This window comes from Cervus canadensis, chromosome 1 (assembly GCF_019320065.1).
Source record: "Cervus canadensis isolate Bull #8, Minnesota chromosome 1, ASM1932006v1, whole genome shotgun sequence".
NCBI classification, from domain to species: Eukaryota; Metazoa; Chordata; class Mammalia; order Artiodactyla; family Cervidae; genus Cervus; species Cervus canadensis.
This window is the reverse complement of record NC_057386.1, coordinates 112,843,749-112,867,720: the sequence shown is the minus strand read 5'-3', so window position 1 is coordinate 112,867,720 and position 23,972 is coordinate 112,843,749. Positions and strand designations below refer to the sequence as shown.

Sequence of the window (23,972 nt, the reverse complement as noted above, 5' to 3'; positions counted from 1 at the left end):
TCATACTTCATCCTCCCAGCTACATCTGCACGTTGATTATGCCCATTTTACAGACCAGGCAACTAAGAGTCAGAGGGGAAAGTCAAACTGTAGAAGAAGCAGAAGACCATCAAGGACCCCAGCTCGGTAACTGGGGACCTGTGTTTATAACACAATCCCAGTGATTCTATGAGCAAGTAACTTCAGTGTGCAAAACTCAACCAAGCTCCGCTGGGGATGATCTTGGAACTGAGCACAGAAAGGCATTTCAACAGGGACGGACGTCTGAGTGGAGGCAATAGCATAAGGAAGGGCACAGAGTTGTAGAGGCTGGTGACTGTAGAGCTGAATATGGTTCTCTCCAGGAACAGAGCTGGAGGAGAGGCTGCTATTGACAGAGGAGCAGCTTGAATTCCAGGCTAAGGAATTTTGAATTTAACCCGAGGGCACTGGGGATCCCTTGAGAGGATTTAAATAGTAATGACAAGGTCAAATTTGTACTTTTATAACCCACCCTCCCAAGTGGGTCCCTAGCAAGAGTCCTGTCCAGTGTCGTTGGAATCAGTAGAAAGAGACCAAGTTTAGTTCGGAAGCAAAGGAAGGCTTTATCTTTTTTTTTTTTTTTGACTGTGCTGCAGGGAATGTGGGATCTTAGTACCCCGACCAGGGATAGAACCTGCACCCCCTGCCTTGGAAGCACAGAATCTTAACCACTGCATCACCAGCGATGTCCCAGTTCTTTGATCAATGCATGGAGAAATGCAAACGCAAGCTCCACAGTCCAAGGTATGCGGGCAGGCTATGGGCGGGGCTACTTTATAGGGTCAAAGGGGAGAGGGCGGAGCTCTGCACAGCGGTGCTGCTCCCAGCGCCAGAGCACACAGTCTGCCGCCGCCATCCCCGTCTGCACACCGCCCTCCGAACTGAGGTATCTGTGCAGCCATTTTGCACCAGGAACTCTGGCTCGAGGTCTGAAAGGTTTGAAACGTCAGCACGTGACTCTCTGAGTGAGTGAAACTAAGCACAGAGGAAACAGGAAAAAAAAAAAAAAGGTTAGACTTCATTATATCCAGATTCTACTTTTATTTCCCGAGAACTGTTAGGGGGCTTTGCTGGTGACAGACAAACCCCTCCTCCGCCCCTCGTCTGGCTCCTCGGTTTGTGGAGGCGCTGAGGGAGCAGGTCTGTCTTCTGTGCTGCGTCCTGCCGGGAGGCAGGGGCCTCATGGTGACGGGTGGGAGAGCAGAGCTGCTCCTGGCCGCCTTCAGCTGTGTTTGGTTTTCACCCAGCCCTGAGCGTCGGCATCTCTGAGTGACCCGAGATGGCTCAGTTGTTCCTGAAAGAGATAAGCCCCAGGTCTGGGGGTGTCGGGTGGCACATGCATCCGGGAGTCTGTGTAAACATTTAAGATCTTCTGTATCACAAGCTCGCAAGCTCCAGGAGGCCTGTGGGTTCGGCATTTCGGGCAGAAGTCCTTGGGGGAGGCATCGTGCTTCTGTGACTTGGGTCTGGCGGACCCTGCATGTCCTGTCAGCCTCTTCCCCTCTCTCCATCTGTCAGCCGTTCCCCGTCAGCGCTTGGTGGGGGCTCACGTCGTAGGTAGGGGCGTCAGGAGTGGATCTCATCTGTGGTTTCTGTAGGATCATGCTTCCGGGCCCCATTTCTGTGCGGAGCATTGTGGTTGGGTGTAGCGTGTGACAGGTTTTTATGGTAACCTTTGGGTTGTCTAAAAGCACAGCCTGAGCTTGAATCCACTTTGGTGGGGGGGGCAATATCGTTCTGTTCCCTTAGAACTTAGCAAAACCTGAACCTGCTGTGGAGTCCATACTGCAATTGGCAGACCAAACTGCATGCTTCCACTGTGGGTAGGCAGGGAGGTCACTCCTTAGAGAAATAAACAACCCCCCAAGTGAGGGGTCCCAGGTTTTTTTGGGGGGGGGGGTTGTTTGTGTTTTGGGGTTGTGTGTGTGTGTGGTTTTTTGTTTTTTTTTTTCCGCCCCACTACACAGCTCAGTGAGATTTTACTTCCCCAGCCAGGAATCAAATCTGTGCCCCTGCAAGTGGAAGCTCTGAGTCTAAACCACTGGACCATCGGGGAAGTCCAAGGCACCGGGGTGGGGGGGGTCCCAGTTTTTGAGCGCATACCGCAAGGGCGATCCCCCTTCTCTCATGAACATAAAGGTCAAGGGTTTAGCTAAATCTGGGAGGGCCAGGGTGAGGGCCTGAAGTAATTGCTTTTTCAATTCTTGAAAGGCCCCTTCCCATTCTGAATTTCATTCAAAAGGATCGTCATCCTTTCCTTTCAACGTTTCATATAGAGGCCCAGGTATTAGATCATAGTTAGGGAACCAGATGTGGCAAAATCCAGCCATCCCCAGGAAACACCCCGAAGCTGTCTTACAATTCTAGAAGGGGCAAGACTGCAAGTAGCTTCTTTCCTTACCGGGGGAAGGCTGCTCTGACCTTCTGTGAGAATGAAGCGTACCTAGGTCACCCTAGTTTGTGACATCTGAGCCTCTTCCTTGGACACCTTATATCCTTTATCAGCTCGGTGACTCAGGGTGGTTACAGCTGGAGATCTGAATGTCGTCTAACATGTTGGAGGAGGGTTTCCTCCTCCAGATGGAGATCTTTTAGGTCTTTAGCTAAAGTTTCCCCAAAGATGACAGGGGGATTTTTGAACCCTCAGGGCAGGACAGTCCAGCAGTATTGTTGTTTTTTTTGTTGTGTGTTTGGGCCCTGCCACTGGAAAGCAGAAATGTCTTGTGACTCTGGAGCTAACGAAATACAGAAGGAGGCATCTTTTAAATCTAAGACAGAATAGCAGGTCCTGGTGGACAGTAGAGTGGCCAGTGAGGAATACGGGTTAGAGACCACTGGACATGTGCCCTCAGTGGCTTCGCTGGCTGTCCTGTGGTCCTGTGCCATCCGGTATCACCCCTGGGTATTATTTATTTCTGTTTTGGCTCTGCCATGTGGCATGCAAGATCTTAGTTCCCCAGCCAGGGATCGAACCCACACCCCCTGCAATAGAAGCACGGAGTTTTAACCGCTAGGCTGCCAACAGAGTCCCTCCACTAAGTTTCTTTACAAGGAGACTGGGGGTATTTCGGGCTGATTGACCTGGTCTAATAGGGTCTAATGGTGGTTCAGATGGCAAAGAATCTACCTGCAATGCAGAAGACCGGAATTCAATCCCTGGGTCTGGAAGATCCCCTGCAGAAGGGAATGGTTACCACTCCAGTGTCCCTTGCCTAGACAGAGGAGCCTGGCGGGCTATAGCCCATGGGGTCACAGAGTCAGATATGACTGAACAACTAACACTTTCACTTTTCCAGTAAGGCTTAACACGGTCGGTTGGGCCCTGTATGACGGGGCAGTGCCTATCAGAGAGGGAGCTGTTTTCTCCTGGGCCACATACATCCAGGTTTTAGATGGATGATCATGGGCCTGGTTGCTGCAGCTTGTCCCACCCTGGGGACTTACTCCAGGGAGATCAACTTGCTCTGTCCAGGGAGGTTTGTTCTCAGCTGTTAACATTGTCATCCATGCCCTCTGTCTAGGGGACACCAATCTCCAGTTTGTCTCCCAATAGGTGGACAGTAGCTCCCAATTTATGTAGCATATCCATTCCTGGCAGAGGTATCAGGTATTCAGGGATGAATAGGGAGGAGTGGTATATATGGTATATACTCATCCGGTTTGTGTTCTCATGGCTCTAACTGCCCGTTCTCAGACCTTCCCCGATACACCCGTAATTTTACAACTCTTGTGATCGAGTTTGCCCTATCTGGTGTTCAGAACCAAGAATGGACCTTGTAGGGAGGGAGTGAAGTAGCCCAGCCTTGAGCTGAAACTCCCTGTATTACCATGCCCCTCTCCTGAAGTGGAAACAGAGAGGTGAAGTGGGTGGCAGAAGGTCACACAGCAACCCAAGGTCTCTAGACTTCGTTCAGACAACCGTTAAGGCCAGCAGTTCGCCTTCTGGCTCCTGTAGGATGGGAGTTGTGCATACTCCTTGGAAACAGCCTAGAGAAGCTGCCCACGGACTCTCAGGAGTTGAAGCAGCATCTCTAGAGGCTGCCCTCATGCAAGGCCTGTGTCAATAGCCAGTAATTCTGCAGGCATAGATTAAAAGGAGTCCTCAAGAAATCTCTGGTCCAGAGGTAGGCATTGAGTGGGGCCTAGAAGCCCCCAGGACAAATCACTTCATGTCAGAGGCATGAAGAAAGGGCTGCAGGTCATGGAGCTGGGGTCCATGAAGCATGTGATAGCACAGTGACCTGTCGCCCAGGCACAATTCATTCCCACATGCAGAGCTGTGGTTGCCTGGAGTGGGGATTTCACAGTGTGAGAAGGGGAGCAAACAGCCTTGAGCAGCCCCACAGAGTGCATGCTGTGAGGTCACTGTCCTTTACCTTTCTGTCTCCTTTCCCTCTGCCTCCAGGAAGGCAGAGACCGTGTCACCCGTGTCCTCAGCAACTAACACAGGCCTGACACACCATGACGCCCGACAGATAGTTGTCAGATAGTGAATAACTGCCCCAGTTGTCCTGTACACCTCCAGGCACTGGAGGCTCACTGCCACCAGTGTGGTCTGTCCCTGTGTCGAACAGCCCTGCTGGAAGTGCCATCCTTAATGTACCCCTTCTCCAAAATGGCAAAGTAACAGAGTTAGGCCCAGGGATCTCCCAATTCGAAATTCATCCTCAGGAGATAATTTAAAAATGGCAAAAACAAATTATCCCTATGAAGATGTTGTCTACCATGGTGGAAATGTAGGAGCAGTCTGAACACCTCACAGTTGACAGAAGTTGTGTGAGTGTGAGCATGTGTGTGTGTATTTGTGCATGCATTATGTGGCTTTGAGCATGTGTGCTTTAGTTACTCCTGAGACACACCTATAATGGCCAATTTAGCAACCATTAGAAATGTAAACCATGGGAATTCCCTGGCAGTTCAGTGGTTAGGACTCTGTGTTTCCACTGCAGGAGGCATGGATTTGATCCTCGGTTGGGGAACTAAGATCCCACATGGTGTGCAGTGTGGCAAAAAAAAAAAAAAAATGTAATCCACAAGAAGCATGTAAAAATGTGGAGAATTGTGATCTAACAGAAGGTTAGGAAAAGCAAAATGCACGCTATGCCTGCAGCCACATAAGCCAAGTGTGTGCAGATAAGACGGAGTGGGAACGTGGACTGAAGGGGGTGGTCAGAATGGCAGCACCTTAGGTTGTTTATTTAAAGTTTCTTTCCAATTGTACCCCCTCATCCTATAGATGCTATTACTCCCATTTTAGAGGTGAGGAAACTGAGGCTCATGGAGGTGACACTTTTTGCAGGTGGTGGCTGCTGAGAGGAGCCAGGCAGCTGACTGAGTCCCTCTATAGTCCTGTCTGCCTCCCCACCCAGGCCTTCAGCTCTTGGGAGCTGAAGACAAAACCCTTGCCTCCAAGGCCTTCTCTCCTCCTCGACCATCCCTGCGCCTCTGGCTGTCTCCACTAAGACTCGGTCTCAAGTTCCCCACTGCAGACCAAAAGGGAGCCAGAGCCAGAGAAATCCCCACAACAGATAAGAATTGCCTGAAAAATACCCTGACTACAGCCTGACTTTTGCATGAGTCTCGGCACAAAGGCCCCCATGCCCACTGGGGCGGTGCTGCCAGTCGGGCAAACAGAGCAATGTGTCAGAGCCCCCGGCGTGGCCATCTGCTCTTTAGGGCACAATTAAATGTGACCCAGCAATTATGACTTCACAGTAGGTGATGGCCTCATACACGCGGCGCATCCCCAAGCTTTCCGGTTCCAGGCTCCACAGACTCCTAGGACTTCACACACTGTAGGATCAAAAGCCCCTTCTTCGGAGGCAAGTGGAAGAAGTGACTTGTGACCACTGAGCTGGCCGTGCTGGGCCCGGCTCTCATATCAGCTTCTTTACTCTCCCTGAGACCGCATTAAGGCGCATGTCTTCTCCCTGTTTCACAGACAAGGGGCACGAAGGCAGCCAGTCTGGCTTGGAACATGCCCCTGTCCTCCAGCCCAGGCAAACAAGCACAGATCTCTCTCCTCCCCTACCCCAACCCCACATACTTTGCTTCTGAGTCACTCGTTCAGGAGTTTTCTTTAGACACAAGCTCCTCTGCAGATATTTATGAAGTGTTGACCCTATGCCAGAATCTGTGCCTGGAGGAACAGAAGGTGCCATGGGCAGGAAAAAAAAAAAGGCACAGCTCCTGCCCTCATGGAGCTTATGGATAAAATAAGGAGGAGGCATTCAATAGTGCAGGAAGCTATACAGTCCGAACAGAAAAAGGAGGGGTATACGATGCCCTGAGAACGTGGGAGTCACAGAGGGCTTCCTCCGGGAAGCTCCACACGGGTTGGGGGCTGGAGGCTTTGGTCGGTAACAAAGAAAGGGAAGAACAGTGTCCCAGCAGCAGACACAGCATACGAAGAGGGCCTGTGGAGGGACCCAAAAAGGTCAGTGTGACGGGAGCACAGTGTCCAGGGAATAATCACGTCTTCCCTTCCACAGAAAGGGTGTGGAATCAGTATTTGTTTCAGCACGTTGTTGAGAGGATTAAACTGCAAAGTTCCTAGAAATGGTGCCTTTTGTGGAGTGGTGGTGTTCAGTCCCTAAGTTGTGTCCACCTCTATGTGACCCCATGTACTGCAGTATGGCAGGCTTCCCTGTCCTTCACCATCTCCTGGAATTTGCTCAAACTCATCTGCATTGAGTCCGTGAAGCCATCCAACCATCTCATCCTCTGTTGCCCGCTTCTCCTGCTGCCCTCAATGCTTCTCAGCATTGGGGTTTTTTTTTTTCCTAATGAGCTGGCTCTTGTATGAGGTGGCCAAAGTATTGGAGCTTCAGTTTCAGCATCAGTCCTTCCAATGAATATTCAGAAATGATTTCCTTTAGGATTGACTGGTTTGATCTCCTTGCTGTCCAAGGGACTCTCTATAGAGTTTTCTTCAGCAGCACAATTCGTGGCATGGAGTAAGCATTCCCTAAACAGTAGTGATTCTTGTGTTTTTCTCTTCTTATCACAGTATGTCATCAAACCTAAGACACCACATCCCAATTTTAGAGATATTAAAATGCAAGAAGGAAAAAAATTAATTTTTTAGAATTGATGGAATACAGTATAATTCCTGTTGCCCAGACTGAGGCTATGAGGCTTGGGGTGGGGATATGATTTGCCAGTTTTTCTCCCCATGTTCCCTGCTCCTTGCCCTGGGACAGGGTCCTCACCGGGTCATTCTGGTGTCAGGTTCAGGCAGATTTTTGCTGTTAATGACATGTTGCAAGAGGAGACTCAACCCTTTTTTGAGCCATGGATTAACTTATTTTACTGCCATGTCAAAGAGAAGCAGAAGTCGGGAGCAATTATGCTGATGGGGGCCCCACCCACCCACCCCCAACACCCTCCTCCCAGCCTCTGCCAAGATGACTCAGCCCCAGCTATCCCCCTAATTGTCTCAACCTGTGTGGACTCCCCACTGAGGCCCCCCTTCCCCCAAACTTGCATTACTGGATCCCCAAGGGCTGCAGGCAGGTGGAGAGATCCTCTCTCTCTGAAATGGACTGTGGGCTTCCAGGGCCTTCCACCATTCCTCATAAGCCCAGTTCCCACTTCCGTCTCCTTTCTGCCCGCCCTCCTCGGCCTGCATGCCCCGTGGTTGGTGGCGTTTATAGACGTTCCTGCTTAGCACTCTTTCTTTGGGCATCCCTGTTTCTCCACCCCGGCCTTGCCTGTCAGTCTGCCTGGGAAAGGAGAGATACTGAATTTGAATTCCCTCTGAGAAGAGAAACTATCTTGCATTGACATCTAAAAATCCCACTCAAAAAAATAAATAAATCCCACTCAGAAGAGTTCATGGCACAAAGAAGTTCTTCAAGACGAGTCAGTTGATATATGATATTCATTTTTCTCTTTTTGACTTACTTCTCTCTGTATAACAGGCTCTGGGTTTATCCACCTCATTAGAACTGACTCAAATGCATTCCTCTTATGGTTGAGTAATATTCCATTGTATCTATGTACCACAAGTTCTTTATATATATGGAATCAGAAGAATGGTACTACTGAGCCTATTTGCAGGGCAGGAGTGGAGACGCAGACACAGACCAGACTTGTGGACACAGTTGGGGAAGGAGAGGGTGAAACAAATTGGGAGAGTAGCATTGAAACATACACTTCGCCATGTGTAAAATGGGTAGCCAGTGGGAAATGGCTCTATGACTCAGGGAGCTTAAACCCGGTGCTCTGTGACAGCCTGGGGGGCGATGGGATGGGGTGGGAGGTGGGAGAGAGGTTCAAGAAGGAGGGGACACATGTGTACCTACGGCTGACTCATGTTGATGTATGGCAGAAACCAACCCAATATTGTAAAGTAACTATCCTCCAATAATGGTAATTAAGAAAAAAAAAGACAAGTGGGTTGAATAAAAGAGAAGAAAAAGGAAAAAAAAAAAAAAGAACCAAAGAGAACTTTGGTCTCGGAAGAGACAAGAAGGCCTCCAAGGAAGGGGTGATGTGGCTGAATCAGACTCCTGTAGTGGAACGAGCGGAGCGGAGAACAGTATAGAAACAACAGCAAGAAGGAGCAGATGTGCCGATGTTCCCTACAGGTCTACAAATGAAGGGATCCGTAGATCCTCACAGGGAGAGGAGAAGGCACTCAACATGGATTTTCACACTCAGGATTCGATAAAGGATCTTTTGGCTGAGAAAGTGCCCCTAGCTATGTCAGTTTCATGAAGGCTGGAGTCCCATGAATTGAACAGGCATTGAAAGAAGACCCACTGAGCAGGCAGACCGAGGCTCTGGGACCCAGGCCCAGGCTGGGAGATGCTGGGAGCCTGACTGACTTGCCTTTACTCAGCGATTAAAGGGATGAACTGATTCCTTCAAGGACGCTCATCTGTGAGCAGCTCAGTGTCAGCATCTATCCAGACAGACCCTCCCCTGCCAATCTGTTCCGCTCCTTGCTACCACAGACATGGGCATTATGTATTTAAGGTCATTTCAGCCTTCCAGGATACCTGCCACCCCTTTAAAAACATTGCCTTGGGTAGGTGATTTTAATTTATTATTTTTTAAAATTTTGTGGCCATGATGCCACTTGGCAGGTGGGATTCTAGTTCCCCAACCAGGGATCGAACCCATGCCCTCCTGCATTGGAAGCACCAAGTCCTAACCACCGGACCACCAGGGAAGTCCCCCAGGGTTGCTGGTTTTTTAAATGAATGTAAGTGATATCATCCTCTGTGGCTCATTTGCCATTTTCTTTTCTTCGTTGGTGTAAATTTTCAAAGGTTCATCCTTGCTCACTCCTTTTAGCTACTGTATACTACTCCATTTTATGAACATCCCTTATTTTATCCATCCATTTCCCCACAATGTAAGTTATCTCTAACCCTACCCTACCACACACTTCATTTCCTTTTATGAAAATGAGGTGCCACGAATGACTTCCAAGTTTACATAAGCTGGCTGCCTACATAGTACAGACCTCACCCCCAGAAAGCACGCGGTCCAATTGGAAAATTCATGATTTATACATACAGACGAGGGATTTCACTGCTCGGCTGGACTGGGTGCCAAATACGTGTCTTAATTTTCATCTCTGCTGTTGGCCCCCTCACCCTGTGGATGCTTTGCAGAGTGATCTGATACAGGGGTGGAGGTGGAGGTGGAGGGGGGGCCAGTGGGGTGCAGCTCCACGGATTCCGTCAGGGGGCCCTGCCTCATCCATCAACAGCAGTCCATCCTGGCCCAGACCGGTAGGACGAACCTCACGTCACGCAGCGGGAATCCTCTCACTGTTATTTATGTTGGCTGCAAAATCCAGGAAATCGCCACTGGATATATAGCCCAACATCTCAGGATTAAATCTTGTTAGCATGAATCTCATTCCTTGGTATCCCCCTGTGACCCAGACCGCAGGGCCCGCCCGATGCTGCATCCAGGTTTGTTGTTACAGGGAAAAGAAAGAAACCAGAGCCCATGTCAGGGAGGCTCCGAATCAGATCTATGGCCTGGCGGAAACACTGCCATATGCTTAATTGTACTCCAATTACACAGAATGCTCTAGAATCGCCGCTCTGGGGTGGAGTGACGCTAATGGCCATCATTACATTTGGACAGCCCTGTTCAGTTATACTGTGATCTTTGCATCTACCGTGTGGTTCACCAGCCTCTTGTAACGCGGGAGAAACGCTGGGGGGAGTCACTGGCACGTGCTTACCGAGCACCTAGTACAGCCGGCACAGGGTCCAGGCAGGAGGGTCTCGGGAAACGAGCTCTCATGGAGCTTCTCGTCCAGTGGGAAGAGACGAGCGGTGGGCACACACACGAGACACACGGTGCAGGTGGTGGTGAGTGCTCCCAAGGGCGCCGAGCTGCGGCGGGGCGGGGCTGTTTCTGGTAAGGTGGCTTGAGAAGGCCTCCTAGAGTGGGGAGGGGGCATGTGAGGGCATCTGAGGGAGGCAGGAGAGGGAGCCAGGAGGGGTTCTGGGGGCCGTGTCCCAGGCAGCAGGAGCAGAGGCCCCGAAGGGAGCGGCTGGCATGTTGGAGAGCCGGCCTGCGGGAGGCCGGCTTGGCTGGAGTGTGGAGTCCAGGAGAGGCGAGCGGGAAGGGGTTGGCACAGGTGGGCCCAGCAAGTCGCTCTCAGTCACTCGGGAGGACTTTGAGCAGAGAAGGGCTGATACGGTTTGTCGCTTAAGAGAGCCACTCTGGCTTCTCTGTGGGAGGAGAAAGGGGCCAGTTAGGAAGGTCTTGAGCAACAGTCCAGGGAGAGGACGGTGGCTGGGCTGGGTTTGGTTTGTTGAGGCAGGTGTGTTGAGAAGGGCCGAATTTTAGACCTGAGTTCAAGGCGGAGCCCGTTGGAACCTGTATGGGGATGTGGGGTGGGAGAGGTGCACGTGACTCATTCGGTGGGGGTGTGGGGGGTGCTGGGAGGGTTGGGGGGCGGGATGGGAGGGCGCATCACCTGCTCGGCTGTGTCCTCAGCTCCCTCCACCACAGCCTGTCACTGGGCTTTGCTTTATCCACTTGGACAACCATGCTGACTGCCACTAAATCCAGCGGGCCTGACACCTGTTCAGGTGATCCCTGGACTCCCCTTTTGCTTTTGAGGACTCTGCTTCTTGCATGCACTCCTTCTTACCAGTGGGATTATCGTGAACAGGGTTTGGGACCAGGACCTTGGGTCAACCTCAGTGTTTTCACAGATGCATAAAACCCATACAGATAATCCTTTGTGTTTGCACCTACTTCAAAGCCATACCCAGAGAAGAGGAGAGTCATCACCTGGCTGAGCTCTGCCCAGGGTGAGGCGTGAAGGATCCTGATGCTGGGATCCTGCCAGGGCCAGATGCTGGCTCCCACTCGTTCCCCTCAGCTCAGCCCATTTCCTGGGCTCCCTGGTCCCCATCATCCGGCCTGGAGACCTCACACGCAAGTTAGAGAAGAGTCCGTCTTCATGCACAGCTGTGATTATTTGAGGAGCTGCAGATTTTAAACATTTGAAAGCACTAAGGGATGCTAGGCTTCGATAATCAGGTACAAGGCATCTGGCCTCTTGTTCTTTCTGCCTGCAGAAGCTCCCGTGATGATTAAGGAAGAAAGCAATTCTGTCTTAGGATGTTCATGGTTCCAGTCCATTCCATTTTAGAATTTCTTAGATCTAATTCCTTATTTGTTCCATCTTGGAATATTCAAGGTTTTCACTCCCTTAACAAAATATCCTAGATCCAATTCCTGCCCTTCTAGAATTTCCTTGATCTAATTTCTAATCGAATCCACCCCAGAACTTTGGAAGAGTATGTGGGAAACAGGTCTGGGTCACTTTCCCTACCATGGATATTTGCTTGCATCCAGTTATTTCTTCACTGGGTCTGAGTGTCAACTGTGGGCCAGACAGAGAGCTGGGAACTGAAGGCAAAAGCAAACTGGGCTGAGCCCTTCCCTTGAGGAACTCACACCAAGTGAAGCAGACAGTCTGCACAAGAAAGTGATAAGGGCATCGTGTGCTACACTCAGGCAAAGTGAGGGAATGTGGGCCTTGAGTGTACTTGTGGTTCCGCAGTTCAAGTGCTCCATCACCACAAGGGAAATGATCAAAATTAGATCCCTTGGCCTGAGTCCTCAGCAGTAGTTCTTCTGGGGTCTGGGGTGGGGCCCAAGTAGGGTGACGTGGAAAGTCTAGGACATGGGACTTTCTGTGCTAAAACTAGGATCATTCTGAGCAAACTGGGTTAGTCTGTCTCCCTCAGTCCAGAAGTCTGCATTTTTAACATGATCCTCCAGTGGTTCAAATGCAGGTGGCTCCCAGGGACCTGGGCAGGTGCAGAGAGGAGGCCCTGAGCCCCAGTCTTCCCCAGGATATTTGAGGGTTTCCAGTTTTCCTTGGGATGGAGTGGGGAACATGGCCAGGCTGTAAAGTCCAGAGCGAGTTTGCAAGGGCAAAGTTCGCTGGTTGTTGTTGTTTAGTCGCTAAGTCACGTCCAACTCTTTGCAACCCCATGGACTGTAACCCACCAGGCTCCTCTGTCCGTGGGATTTCCCAGGCAAGAACACTTGTGTGGCTAGCCTTTTCCTTCTCCAGGGGATCTTCCCGACCTAGGCATGGAACCCACATCTCCTGCCTTGGAAGGTGGGTTCTTTTACCATTGAGCCACCTGGGTTGGCTGGTGGGGATGTGTAATCCTGGCAGACAGGGCAGTCAAGACTCCTGGGACTAGAAGCACAATTGAGGGTTAAGACCCCCAGTCTGCTGACCTAGATCTGAGCATCCCATCCCCCAGTGTGGCAAGCTACTGTGGGGGAGAAATAACAATGAAAACGGATTGATTACCCTACCTGGGTGGAGATATCTGAGCTTGTTGATACCACCGGGCCAGTTTTCCCAGCAGCCCCCCAGCCAGGCACAGCTGAGCTTCAGCTTCTGGGAGCTGCAGGATATTTGGAATCAAGGCTCAACCTTGAAGAAGTATTAATGAAAATGTCACAGGCACTAAAGTCAAAGCAGATGCGAAGCCGGCTCCATGGGCAGACATAGCTGATAAGAAACAGCCCAGGAGAGAACTAAACCTCTTGAGATTAGGTCAAGGGCAGACCGGGAAGAAAAAAAAAAAAAATGACATCGGGGATCCCCCATGGCAACTCAGAGGAACGCTGTTGCTCCTGTGGACAAGTTGACATTTTTGTGCCGCTGTGTTTTATACCGACATCCCGACAGGGCAGCGTTCGGAGGCCTCCACATCAGCAAATAAATATTACGTCTCCATCTTCAGCTAAGCAGAGCTGTGGTGCATTCCTATTACTTCATGTGGATTAACCATCTGGAAGTTGAATCAAGCCACAGAGTAAAGAATGGGATCCAATTTTGCATTCACCAAAATAAGCCGTACTAGTCTCAATTTATGGCAGATGGTTATGCAGTCTCAGTGGGCCAAAAAAAAAATCTCTCTGCAAAAGAATAAAGTTTATGCCAATTACTGTAATAGGAACCAGCACAACAACTGTGTGGGTTGACTAAGATCGCAGATATTGTTGTACAGCTCATAAACCGTGGGGGGCCCCGGGGAACGATGGGGACCCAGTTAATTCATTAAGATAACGCGAGAGAAATGAGGAGCAGAGTTAGTCATAAAACAGAAATATTTCCTTGCAAAGGAGGGGAGGGGAGCAAGGTGGGGTAACTCTTAAACTGGGACGTGGCCTCGGCCAGGCTGCAGGCAGGGCAAAGAGGAAGGGTTAACAGGTAGTGGTCGAGAGAGAGCCTGTCTGCAGCCCTGTGGGAAAGGCGTGAGAGGGCAGGGGTTAAACCCGGGGCTTCTCGGCTCCATGCATTCCAAACAAATCTGTGGCGCGTGGATGACTCTGTGGCAGACAGTGGGAAGGCCCTGAGCTCTTGGTGGCCAACGCCGCCAGTGCTCCTTGTCCCTGCGTTTACGGAGCTCCCAGCTTGGCGGAGACAGCAGCACACTGTTAGGGATGTTGGCCTTGTCGGGAGGTCAGGGGAGGCATCTGGGAGGTTGGGCCCCTGTCCCCCGCCGGGCTGATGTTGGAGGATGAACAGGGAAGGGAGGGGGCTCCAGACCTGGCGGGCACCCCAGGGCTTAGGTCTCAGAATCTGGAAAAAGGCGCATGTGGCTGGAGCTTGGAGGTGAGGGTGAAGATGAAGAGTGTGCCAGGCCAGTACAGAATGAGGAGGTCTGCTTCTGTCCTGGAAGCAAAGATGGAAGGAATGACCTGACCCACCTGCTTGGGGAGAGAGGCCCTGGCCGCAGGAAGCTCTGCCTCTTGTCAGCCGAGGTCAGCTTGTTGATTTGTGGAAAGTGTGAGGACTTCCTGTTCCCTCCCAGGTGGTGTTGGGGTGGACCCGTGAGCTAGAGCAGAGGGTGGGGAAGGGATTCGCTCCCTCTGAGATGGGTCATCCTGCCTGAGGAAAGCAGTCCCAGGCCCCTGGGCGGAGCAAGAGAGGCAGTCCGTCTAGGGGCACACGGGGCTGCAAGCCAAGGTGGTCTGTTTCCTATACAATCTGGGTTTGGTTTTGCTTTTAAATGAAAGCTTTTAGCTTCAAAAATGTTGATATTTGGGGCTGGGAATAAGGTAACCAACTGTCGTAGTTTGCTCGGGACTGTCTTGGTTTTAGAACCCAAAGTCCAGCCTCCCAGGAAACCCCTCTACCCGGACGAACCAGGATGGCTGGTCCCCCTAGCAGATGAGTCAACCAACCGTAGGGTGAATCCAGTGCTGTAGAGGTCTCCACGCATTGCTTACACATTCATGTCTCCCGGCCATGTCCCATGTTGGTATGATCACCCCAGCCTTCACTGGCAAGACAGTGAGGTTCAGAGGGGCCGAGACGTACTTGTTGGCCTGTTGCTCAGTAAGTGGATGTGTCAGGCTTGGAATGCAGGCGGCAAACGCCAAAGCCCCCACATCTAAAGAGATAGCAGCAGTGACCATTAGTAAACCTGACGGGGCTGGTCATGGTTGACAACCTCCACATTCTCTGGTGGACGGACTGACAAGGACAGGAACGGAGCTCTTTGCAAGCAACAGTAATACCACTGTTCCTCGCCCGGCCAGATGACTCGTCCATACTCTCGGTCCCGAGCAAACACAGGGCCTGCATCTCAGCCTGGTGGCCCAGAGCCAAGGCTGGGCCAGGCTGTCCCCAGTCTCTGATGGACCGCCCCCCCCCGCCCCACCCCGCCCTGAACCCCAGGATCCAGGGCGGCGAGGAGGAGGGAGAGGGGTGAGGAGGAGGGAGAGGGCCAAGGAGGGGGGCTGAATTCCAGGGTGAGTCTGAGAAGCCCCTGCCTGAGGCCTGGAGCTTGCATGTGTGGGGAGCTCGCCAGCCGGAATGCAGGCGCTGACCTCAATCACACAAGTGGAAAATCTGAGCCTGTAGGGTTGGAAGGGGCTGGGAGGAATCCTGAAATCCCCCCACCAACGGCTTTCTGGCACACGCCTAGGGAAAGGGGTGATCTCATGGGCCACCAGATGCCGAAGCGAAAATTCCTACCCACAGTGAGAGAAGGCACGGCTGGGCGTGCACACGGGGAAGTGCCCACAAGGTCCCGAGCCTCACAGAGATAGTTTAAGTAAGAGTCATCTTCTGTAAAGCGAGATACTGAGGACAGTTCTCGGAGGAAAAGAAACTACCCCAAATTCCCCCACGCTGACAAAACCACCCTGGTGGCCTCCCCCTCCAGGGGGCCACAGGCCTTAAGATTACCCGCAGCTGAAGACTGCAGTTCTCCTGACTTCTCACCTTGACAGGGCAGACATTGTGTTTCTACCTATGTCAGAATCATCACTAAACCTTTCCCGCAAGGAGTTTGAGGGGACTTCCACGCAGGAGGCGTGGGCACAGGCCCTCAAATGTCACAGCACCGTCACAAAGCTCAAGTAGGAGGGGTGGCAAGGGGGACTGCGTGGGTGTGGGTGGAGTGATGCTAGGAGGCCTGCCTAAAGAGGTGGCCTCAGTTTGGACATAAAATGCCACATGGGAGTTTCCTGACACCTAGACTGAGCGGGAAACCGAGCTCTGTTTAGGAAGAACTGCTTTCTTGGCTGGGAAGAATTGGTCGTGGAAGTTTGCTCCTAAGTGGTGTTTGAGAACATAAGAGTGTCCTCAGAATTATCATTGTGGCTGCTCCTTATGTCAGCCCTTAGTATATGCCACAGGCATGGAACCTTGCAGCTCTCAAACAGGGAGACACAGGGGTGATGGGCAGAGGTTGTGCGTGACTCTGGAGTGGCCCCTGGGTGAGATCCCTGGCTCCACTGCTTTCCGTAATAATACCTAGCAAAATTACACTTACCTGGGCCTCAATGTCCTCCACTGTGAAAGGGGGTGATAACAGCACCTACTTCACAGGGTGGTTGCTGTTAAGTCGCTCAGTTGTGTCCGACTCTTGAGACCCCATGCACTGTAGCCCTCCAGGCTTCTCTGTCCATAGGATTTCCCAGGTAAGCATACTGGAGTGGGTTGCCATTTCCTTCTCCAGGGGATCTTCCCAACCCAGGGATCGAACCCACATCTCCTGCATTGCAGGCGGATTCTTTACCACTGAGTCAGTGGTAGTGAAGATTAAAGGAGGCCATTTACATGCTGTGCTTAGAACAATGCCTGACAGACACTATTAAATGTTGACTTTTAGTGGGGGGTCTGAGGGGTGGGGCAAGAATCTAGAGATTGGCAAGCTCTGGCCCTAGGACAAGATCCCAGCCCACCACCTGTTTGTGCAAATAAAGTTTTATTGGAACCCAGCCACACCCATTCATCTGCACAACATCTGAGGCTGCTTTTGAGCTACAAAGACAGAAAGAGGAGCTGTGACAGAGACTGCATGGCCCACAAAGCCCCGAATATTTATGAAATACGACGTGACCCTTTATAGAAAAGATCTGCCACCCTCTGATCTACATGAATGAATGACCCTTCTGGGCCCGATCCTAAGCCTCTCTCCACCCTTCCTTGGGAGAAGCCCCATCCTACAGAGTGCCTCTCCGGGGAGAATCTTTCTGGAGCAATAGCTACAGAGCAGCATGGATGGGATGCACCGACAGCCCTTCTCGGCAGGCTGAGTGGTCTCAGGGCTTCCGGGGCCATGGGAAAATGGAGGTGGCTCTGAGAGAGCACGCCAGTCATCAGTATTCGGGGCTGCAGGGAGCGGGCCTGCAACGGGATGCCCAGAGGCGAGGCTTTTGTTTAGCACATACATTAATAAACACTGTAAGCCACGCCTTCGTTCCACTTCATGAAGCCCCCTCAGTCTCGAGTGCAAGGCAATTCTACCATCAACTGATGAGCAGGTGGTGTCAGAATATATAAGTGATCCACGAGGCGGAGACTTGGCACGGCGCTTTACTGCTTCTCAGAAACCCAGGGAGTAAACAGATTCGACCAAAGGTGGAGTGTCACTGACTCGGGGAAAACGCCAGGCTGCTTTTCCAGGCCTAGCTTTACCGTGCCCGGTCAGGAGCCATGGGGGCCAAGCTCAGGTTAACATGTTAGCAATGGCATCTATGGAAGGAGCCAGATTTTAATTATGGAAAATGTATAGGGCATCTGTGAGCTTTCCCACGAGAATAGCATTTTGGTTTAACAGTCACAGATGGTATTTCCTGGGCAATGGACATACAACAATGTAGAATTATGCCAGTCGGGAAGAGTTTAGCTACCTGGGATTATCTTGTATTTTATATGTCAACAGATTTTGTTAGCACAGCTCTTCCCTTCAACTTGTGGTAGGTGCGTGTTCGACTCTGGGTTGGCAATCAGATGGCAAACAGCAGTGACTGTCTTCCTAAGGCTGGAGCCTTTCTAGAGACAGTACCCAGTCCCTTCACACATCCAGTGGCCATGAGGTGGACGAGCAGTCGCTGGCTCCACTTTACAAACAGGAGATTGAGGCCCTCACTGCTCACAGGCCTTGGCTACTGGGGTCCCTGGGGCCCCTGGGAGCCATGCAGGTGTTCAGGCAAGGGTGCGGCACCATCAGGAGCCATTCTAGAAAGTCACCTCTGGCAGAGCCTCATTAAGGCTTTACAAGATGTAGTCCAGCACTTGGCACCTATGGCCTCAACAGCCAAATCTGGCCCACTGCCTGTTTCTGTAAATAAAGTTTTATCAGAACAGACATGCTTACTTTACCTATTGTCTATGGCCCTTTTTGCCTTGCAAGGGCAGAGTTGAATAGCTGTGAGAGATCGATCACGTGGTCTGTAAAGCCAAAAACATTTACTGTGTTTGCAGACCCCCTGCCCCAGATGAGAGGCTGGCTCACGGGAGCACAGCTTGCACCAGGATACCTCAAGAGGAGCAGGATTTCACAAGTACTTGGGGACACTTTTAAGACTCAGTGATCAACTAAGATTTCTGGCTTGGGCAGCAGTGATGGGAGGAGGAAAAGACTTTGAGTTTGGTTTTAGACTCCTGAAGAAGTCCACCAAAACTCCTGTTGGCATCTGGAACGCGAGAAAGAAACACGGACCTGGAGCTCCCTCGTCTGTCCTCTCCTCGTACTTTTTACGCTGAGCTACCAGAAGCGCTACCTCCTGCTGCGGCTGGCAGTCAGGATCTGATTCTCAGAGCAGAAATTTGATCTTACGGATATTTTTGGTCATGCTCCCCTCCCCTCTAGCCCCAGGATTCAGAAGCGGCCCTGCACAGCACAGGCAGGAGTCTGTTGTGGGCAGGAGCAGCTTCAGTCAGACGTTCCACCAGGAGAGGCGGTTCTGGGGTACCACTGTGACTCCTGCCCGGGAGGAGTTCCCGAGCTCACGTGGGAAGCGAAACATACGGACACATGAAAGATGACAAGCAATGAGCATTATTAACCGAGGCAGCAGAGCCTGTAGGAGCCGAGTGAGGGGAATGGACCACTGGTGGTCATGCTAGGCAAACAAAGGCTGTGTGGACAGTGGGCACTGGGCTTTGAAGAACCGGCAGGAGTCTGATGACTTAGAGAGAAGGTGGTCTTCTCGACCGTCTTTCAGGAGGAGACTGGAAATTCTCTAAGCTTTTCCCCTGTCGTTTGAAAACAGGGCACACTCAACACAAGCCATAGAAAAGCAGCTGGTGGGCAACTGATATTTTTAAAGGATCCCCTGTGATTCTTAGTGGAGCCAAGATTGAGAACTTTTGGTTTGCATGTGCTGAACTGCTTTAAACCAGTAGCCCAAGTGTAAGAGAACACTCAAAAGTTTTCTACTTTCCCTAGTCCAATCTGGTTTAAGAACTGGTTTTGAAGAGATCGTGGTTGCTTAACATTTCCAAGTCAGAAAATGCCAAGTGACCCTGGCAGGTTCCTAGGAAGCACGCCCTGTAGATGCTCCAGTGTCAGCAGGACAACCTTTAACCTGCCTTCAAGCACCTTCCCTCCCTCCCTCCCTCCAATCGTGCAAAGGCCCCAACTCTAAAACTGACAATGAGGGCAACTTGAAAAAATCAACTTTGGACCCACTCAACTCTTTATCTCCTTACATCCAGTGGCCCTCAATGGTATTAGGTCTGAGTCTAAGAACAGAACATTCTCCCTCCACGTGGTCAGGAATAGGGAATTCTGTGCCAACCCCTTGTCAACTTGATTGCGGAGGAGAAATGGACAAAACAGCCATTAATAGATTGTCTTTTACTCCCTCAGAGACAAGACCTGAGAGGTAGGTTGGGCTGGGCTGTGAAACTTTATTGCTTAATGAGTTGAAAAGGAGAGAAGAAAGTGAGTTTTAAAAGCCAGGTGTCAGGTTCACGGGCTTCCCAGGTGGTTCAGTGGTAAAGAAGCTGCCTGTTAATGCATGAGACACAGCAGATGCACATTCGATCCATGGGTCAGGAAGATCCCCTGGAGGAGGAAATGGCAACCCACTGCAGCATTGTTTAGTTGTAAAACTCCTTAGACAGAGGGGCCTGGTGGGCTACATTCCATAGGCCGCAGAGCTGGGCATGACTGAGCACAAGAGCGCAGGTCCGCAGGTGATCTTAGCTGTGATTCACCAAAAGCCGGGAGGCGGGCTGGCAAACGGGTGCAGCAGGAGAGAGAAACCACACTGAAGGGGACCACCACACGCTGGAGGACACGGCGCCTTGGCTAACTGCACACACCACAGCTGGGCCCCGCGGCCCCACACACACACAAGGAGTCCAGGATTGGTGAGGGGTCAGCAGGGGGCTCCCAGGGACCCCGCTACCTAGCTGCCTTCAGCCTGGACGTTCGCTTTCTCACATGTGTGACGTGGATGACATCTAAGGTGTCTCTCACCAACTCTCTACTGTCAGATGGCGACTTACCAGACGGAGCTGTCGTCCACCTGTTGACACGCCGGTCTCCCACACTGCACTCTGCATGGCTGCTCACTGTGGCACCTCCAGGAGACCCGCGTGCCCGCCGTGGAAGCGCGCACACTGCTGAACCCAGGGATGACAGGCAGTCCACGCGAATGCAAACATCACCTCTGAGGTAAAACACTGAGATCACCTTGGAAAACGCACACAAGAACACCTTGGAAATGCATTAACTCCATCTCGATAGCTGGTCACCTCTCTGAAGGTTGAACTGCTCTAGAATGTTAACCCAGCACCACGAGAAAAGTTAGGTGTGAAACCCGGCCCCAAACCAAAAAGCCATGGTCTTGAAATGGGCAGAATCTAATGGCAAAATCCTTATTGAGTACTTTAAAAATACTATGGGTTTTCAAAAAAAAAAAAAAACTATGGGTTTTCCATACTTTTCCCCTTTAAAAATAAACTTTTAGAAGACCTCAGAATAATATATAATCCTTCTTTACTGTTCAGCTTTTAGAGACAAAATTATTTAAGAAATCAAATGTAACAACTTAAGGTGGCATAGGCACACCTCAAGAACAGAGGTTTACAATAAAAAGTCAATAAAAAAAAATTTTTCCCCCAAAGTGATAGTGCTGACCACCACAGAATTCTTTAAAAAATAGCAGAGAAGTGGTTCATAGTGTTCTGAACCAGGTGTGGCATCAGGCGAACAACCACTCAAGCACACAAGTGGCATTTTGTGATCAAATTTATTTTTTGTTTAAATTTCATTTACTTTGTTTTACTATAATTTACACAAGAGACTGCCAAGTAAACTAGATATTTTACATTCACCACACATTCCCTCAGATCTCCACAGTTGTTAGAAAAACATTAAAATCCATGCGCCGGGCCGTCATCTCCATGTGCGCCCAAGCTCCCAAATGATGCTACAGACGCCAGTGAGAGTGAAGTTCATTAAAAGAAGGCGAGACTCTTTACTTCACCAGATTAGCAATAATCTTCCTGGCATCAGACACTTTGCAGACAATGATTATGCTCTTGACAAAACCTATCTTACAGCAGTGCCCAGAGAGTAGACGTCGGTTCTGATCCTGAGTACACAGAGGACGCGTGTGGTGAGGGGTCTGCAGCCGTGGGGAACCAGGTGTTGCCACGCAGGAGTAACCCTGGACAGCCGTGTCCAGGCCACTGCGATCACTTCAGTGGGGACATAGGGCTTCCGCAGGAAACCAGGGAGCAGGGAGGGCGGGGCTGTCAGCCAATCAGATTACAAACGTGGTATGACCACAGGGCCTGGCATGGGGCAGGAGGGGTGGGAGGTTAAAGAAGATGGCTGGGGCCCCAAGGCTTCAACAACAACATTCTGTTTGAGCTCCCAGGACTGACAGGTGAAGAACTAGACTTGGACAGAGAAAGATGATAAAAATCTTACCTAGCTATTGTTCTTAAAAGAAAAGGAAAAAAGAAAGAGGACCAAAGGAGGCCAGCAGCCTCTAGGCTGCGTTTTCCCGATGCGTGTTCAGGGTGTGTTCCGATGACGTCCCAGGAGAGCACACCCCAGCGGGTGCGGGTGCAGCTGCGCTGGCCGCCGGCTGGGCCGCCTAACCGTGTGCAGACAGGCCTCGCGCTGCCTCTGAATCTCTTCCTGTCTCAGATGCAACGTCTCCCCCGCCCAAGTATATATTTCAACCAGAAAAGAGCAAAACAGCATCAGTATCTATGTTCTACCGTGTTAACTTGTGAGGAATCTAGATCATTTGCATAGTTTCCAAGCTGTAATTTCAGAAAACAGTCATTTTAGAAACAAGACTCCATGGAAGCGCTGTACTTCCAGTTTTTCTTAACGGCCTACAATCCTATTAATTTCTTCATCAATTTCTGTCTTTGCCTGACAGAAGCCTGAAAAGTTATACAGCGTTCTTTTTCTTTTTTTTTTTAATAAATCACAGACCGTTATTTCCATTTTTCCTAGACTTGATGTAGAAAAATACTTGAAATTTAAAATACAAAAATTCAATAAAAAATGGAATTCTTTTTAAAAGGATCTTTACCTCAGGGGCAAACAAGTAAAAACTGGCCTGTAACTCTCTTTACTAATAGATATTGTTCAATTTGGCTGTATGATAATGAAAATCCAGAAAGAAATGATTTTAAATACATTCAGAGTTTTGTTCCAGATTCCTTGGAATACCAAAAGATTTTTAATAAGTTTTCCTGTGGGATTCTGTTGATTATGGGACTAAAATTAAAGTTTATAAGAGACTGATTTAAAAGAACAAAAAAGTAATAAAAGGCTATATATATATATATGTATATATATATATCTTGGTCCACAACTTGACATTTACGAAACATACCAGCTAGTATTACATTGCAGTCAATTCATCCATTAATGGTATTACTCTGATAATTATTAAAATCTGTTCCAGGTATATATATTGAAAATATTTTCTTTTGCATTCTTGCTGAAGATAGGTACAGTACTTTGGAGAAATTGTACTAATCCCTTCAGTATGTTTGTATGTACATATATACACACGTGTGTGTACTGGGATCTGTAGCTCTACATGCGTTTTATATACAGCTACAGATTGACACACACAAACATATATACACACGTAGTTGGGACCTGTGCCTGTGGGCACAGAACCACAAGCACACGTCTGGGAAATGTCAACACTGCAAGACATGGTCAGATTCTTCTTCACTCATCACTGGCTGCACTGGTTCCCCTTACTTGACCTTGATTACGTAACTGTAAGAAAAGCAAAAGACAGTGCAATGTGTTAAAATTCAAAGACACACAAAACACGTTAGACCACAGCTTGTCGCAAACATTCTCTAGGGAAAAGATCCTCAGTGTAGCAAAACTTCTGGCAGACAGTGCACACCAACTACTGCATTTTTAACATTTAATCTCTTGACTCAGGTCTTACTAAGAGCACATTTTGTTTCATCAGAGGGAAAATAAATTAGAAGCAGAAATAAATCACAGAAACGCAGGAAAACTTAATGAAAGTAACAATAAATTTAAAAAAATTGTTACGTGAACACTGAATTTTAAGAAAAGGGCTTTTGGAGGAGCCCTAGTGGAGGTCATCCATTCTTACTGGTACAACTTTACTTGAGGACTGAACACCGCCTGCTCAGTAACTGAAGCGCAGGCGGTACATGTCAGGGGGCAGCAAAGAAACGCAGCTGAGAGAGCTGTTGTGTCTTGCCGTTTCCGCAATAACCACCACAGCTCAGTATTAACAAGTGGCAGCAGTAGACTGCCTGTTTTTGTTTACCTATCCTGGTCTCAACATGTGGGCTAGATTCTGATGTTCTCTTTTCTCCCCTATAAAAAAATCTCGTTTCTGGGCATGTACATGTGTGTGAATGAAGTAACACCATACAAGTATTTCACATTGGAAGTGAAAACCAGTGTATTTACACATATTACAGCTAAATGTAAAGATACCCGAAGAGTCAGCATGAGGGAGGACTTCCTGGTGTTAAGAAAAAAATCTCAACTCAGGTGAGTTACTGAGACTGGCTCTTATGGCACGGGATGAAGGATCTTTAATTTTAAATGCTTTTACATGTTTCCTTACTAACCACAAAAGGTCCTGGTGAGAAAAAGGTCAATGAACTGGCTATCAATGGGAAATTAGCTGCATGATGAGTGAGTGTA

At 49.8% G+C, this 23,972-nt stretch overlaps 1 protein-coding gene and 1 long non-coding RNA gene across 3 annotated transcripts in view; one reads left to right on the top strand and one right to left on the bottom strand.

The window, feature by feature from the left end:
* The first annotated feature begins 878 nt into the window (after nt 1-878).
* Nucleotides 879-23,884, top strand: LOC122421602. The gene is made up of 4 exons (XR_006263524.1): nt 879-1,031; nt 3,896-3,898; nt 20,285-20,465; nt 23,744-23,884. It is a non-coding gene; the product is annotated as an uncharacterized LOC122421602 (long non-coding RNA).
* PITPNB (phosphatidylinositol transfer protein beta) overlaps nt 21,026-23,972 on the bottom strand; it is a 58,326-nt gene continuing 55,379 nt past the window's right edge. The window contains exon 11 of one of the 2 annotated variants that reach the window (XM_043437702.1): nt 21,026-23,051. In XM_043437702.1, coding sequence (XP_043293637.1) covers nt 23,001-23,051 — 51 coding nt within the window. In that variant the 3' untranslated portion in view covers nt 21,026-23,000. The remainder of the gene's footprint in view (nt 23,052-23,972) is intronic. The other variant, XM_043437711.1, reaches the window with a different exon arrangement.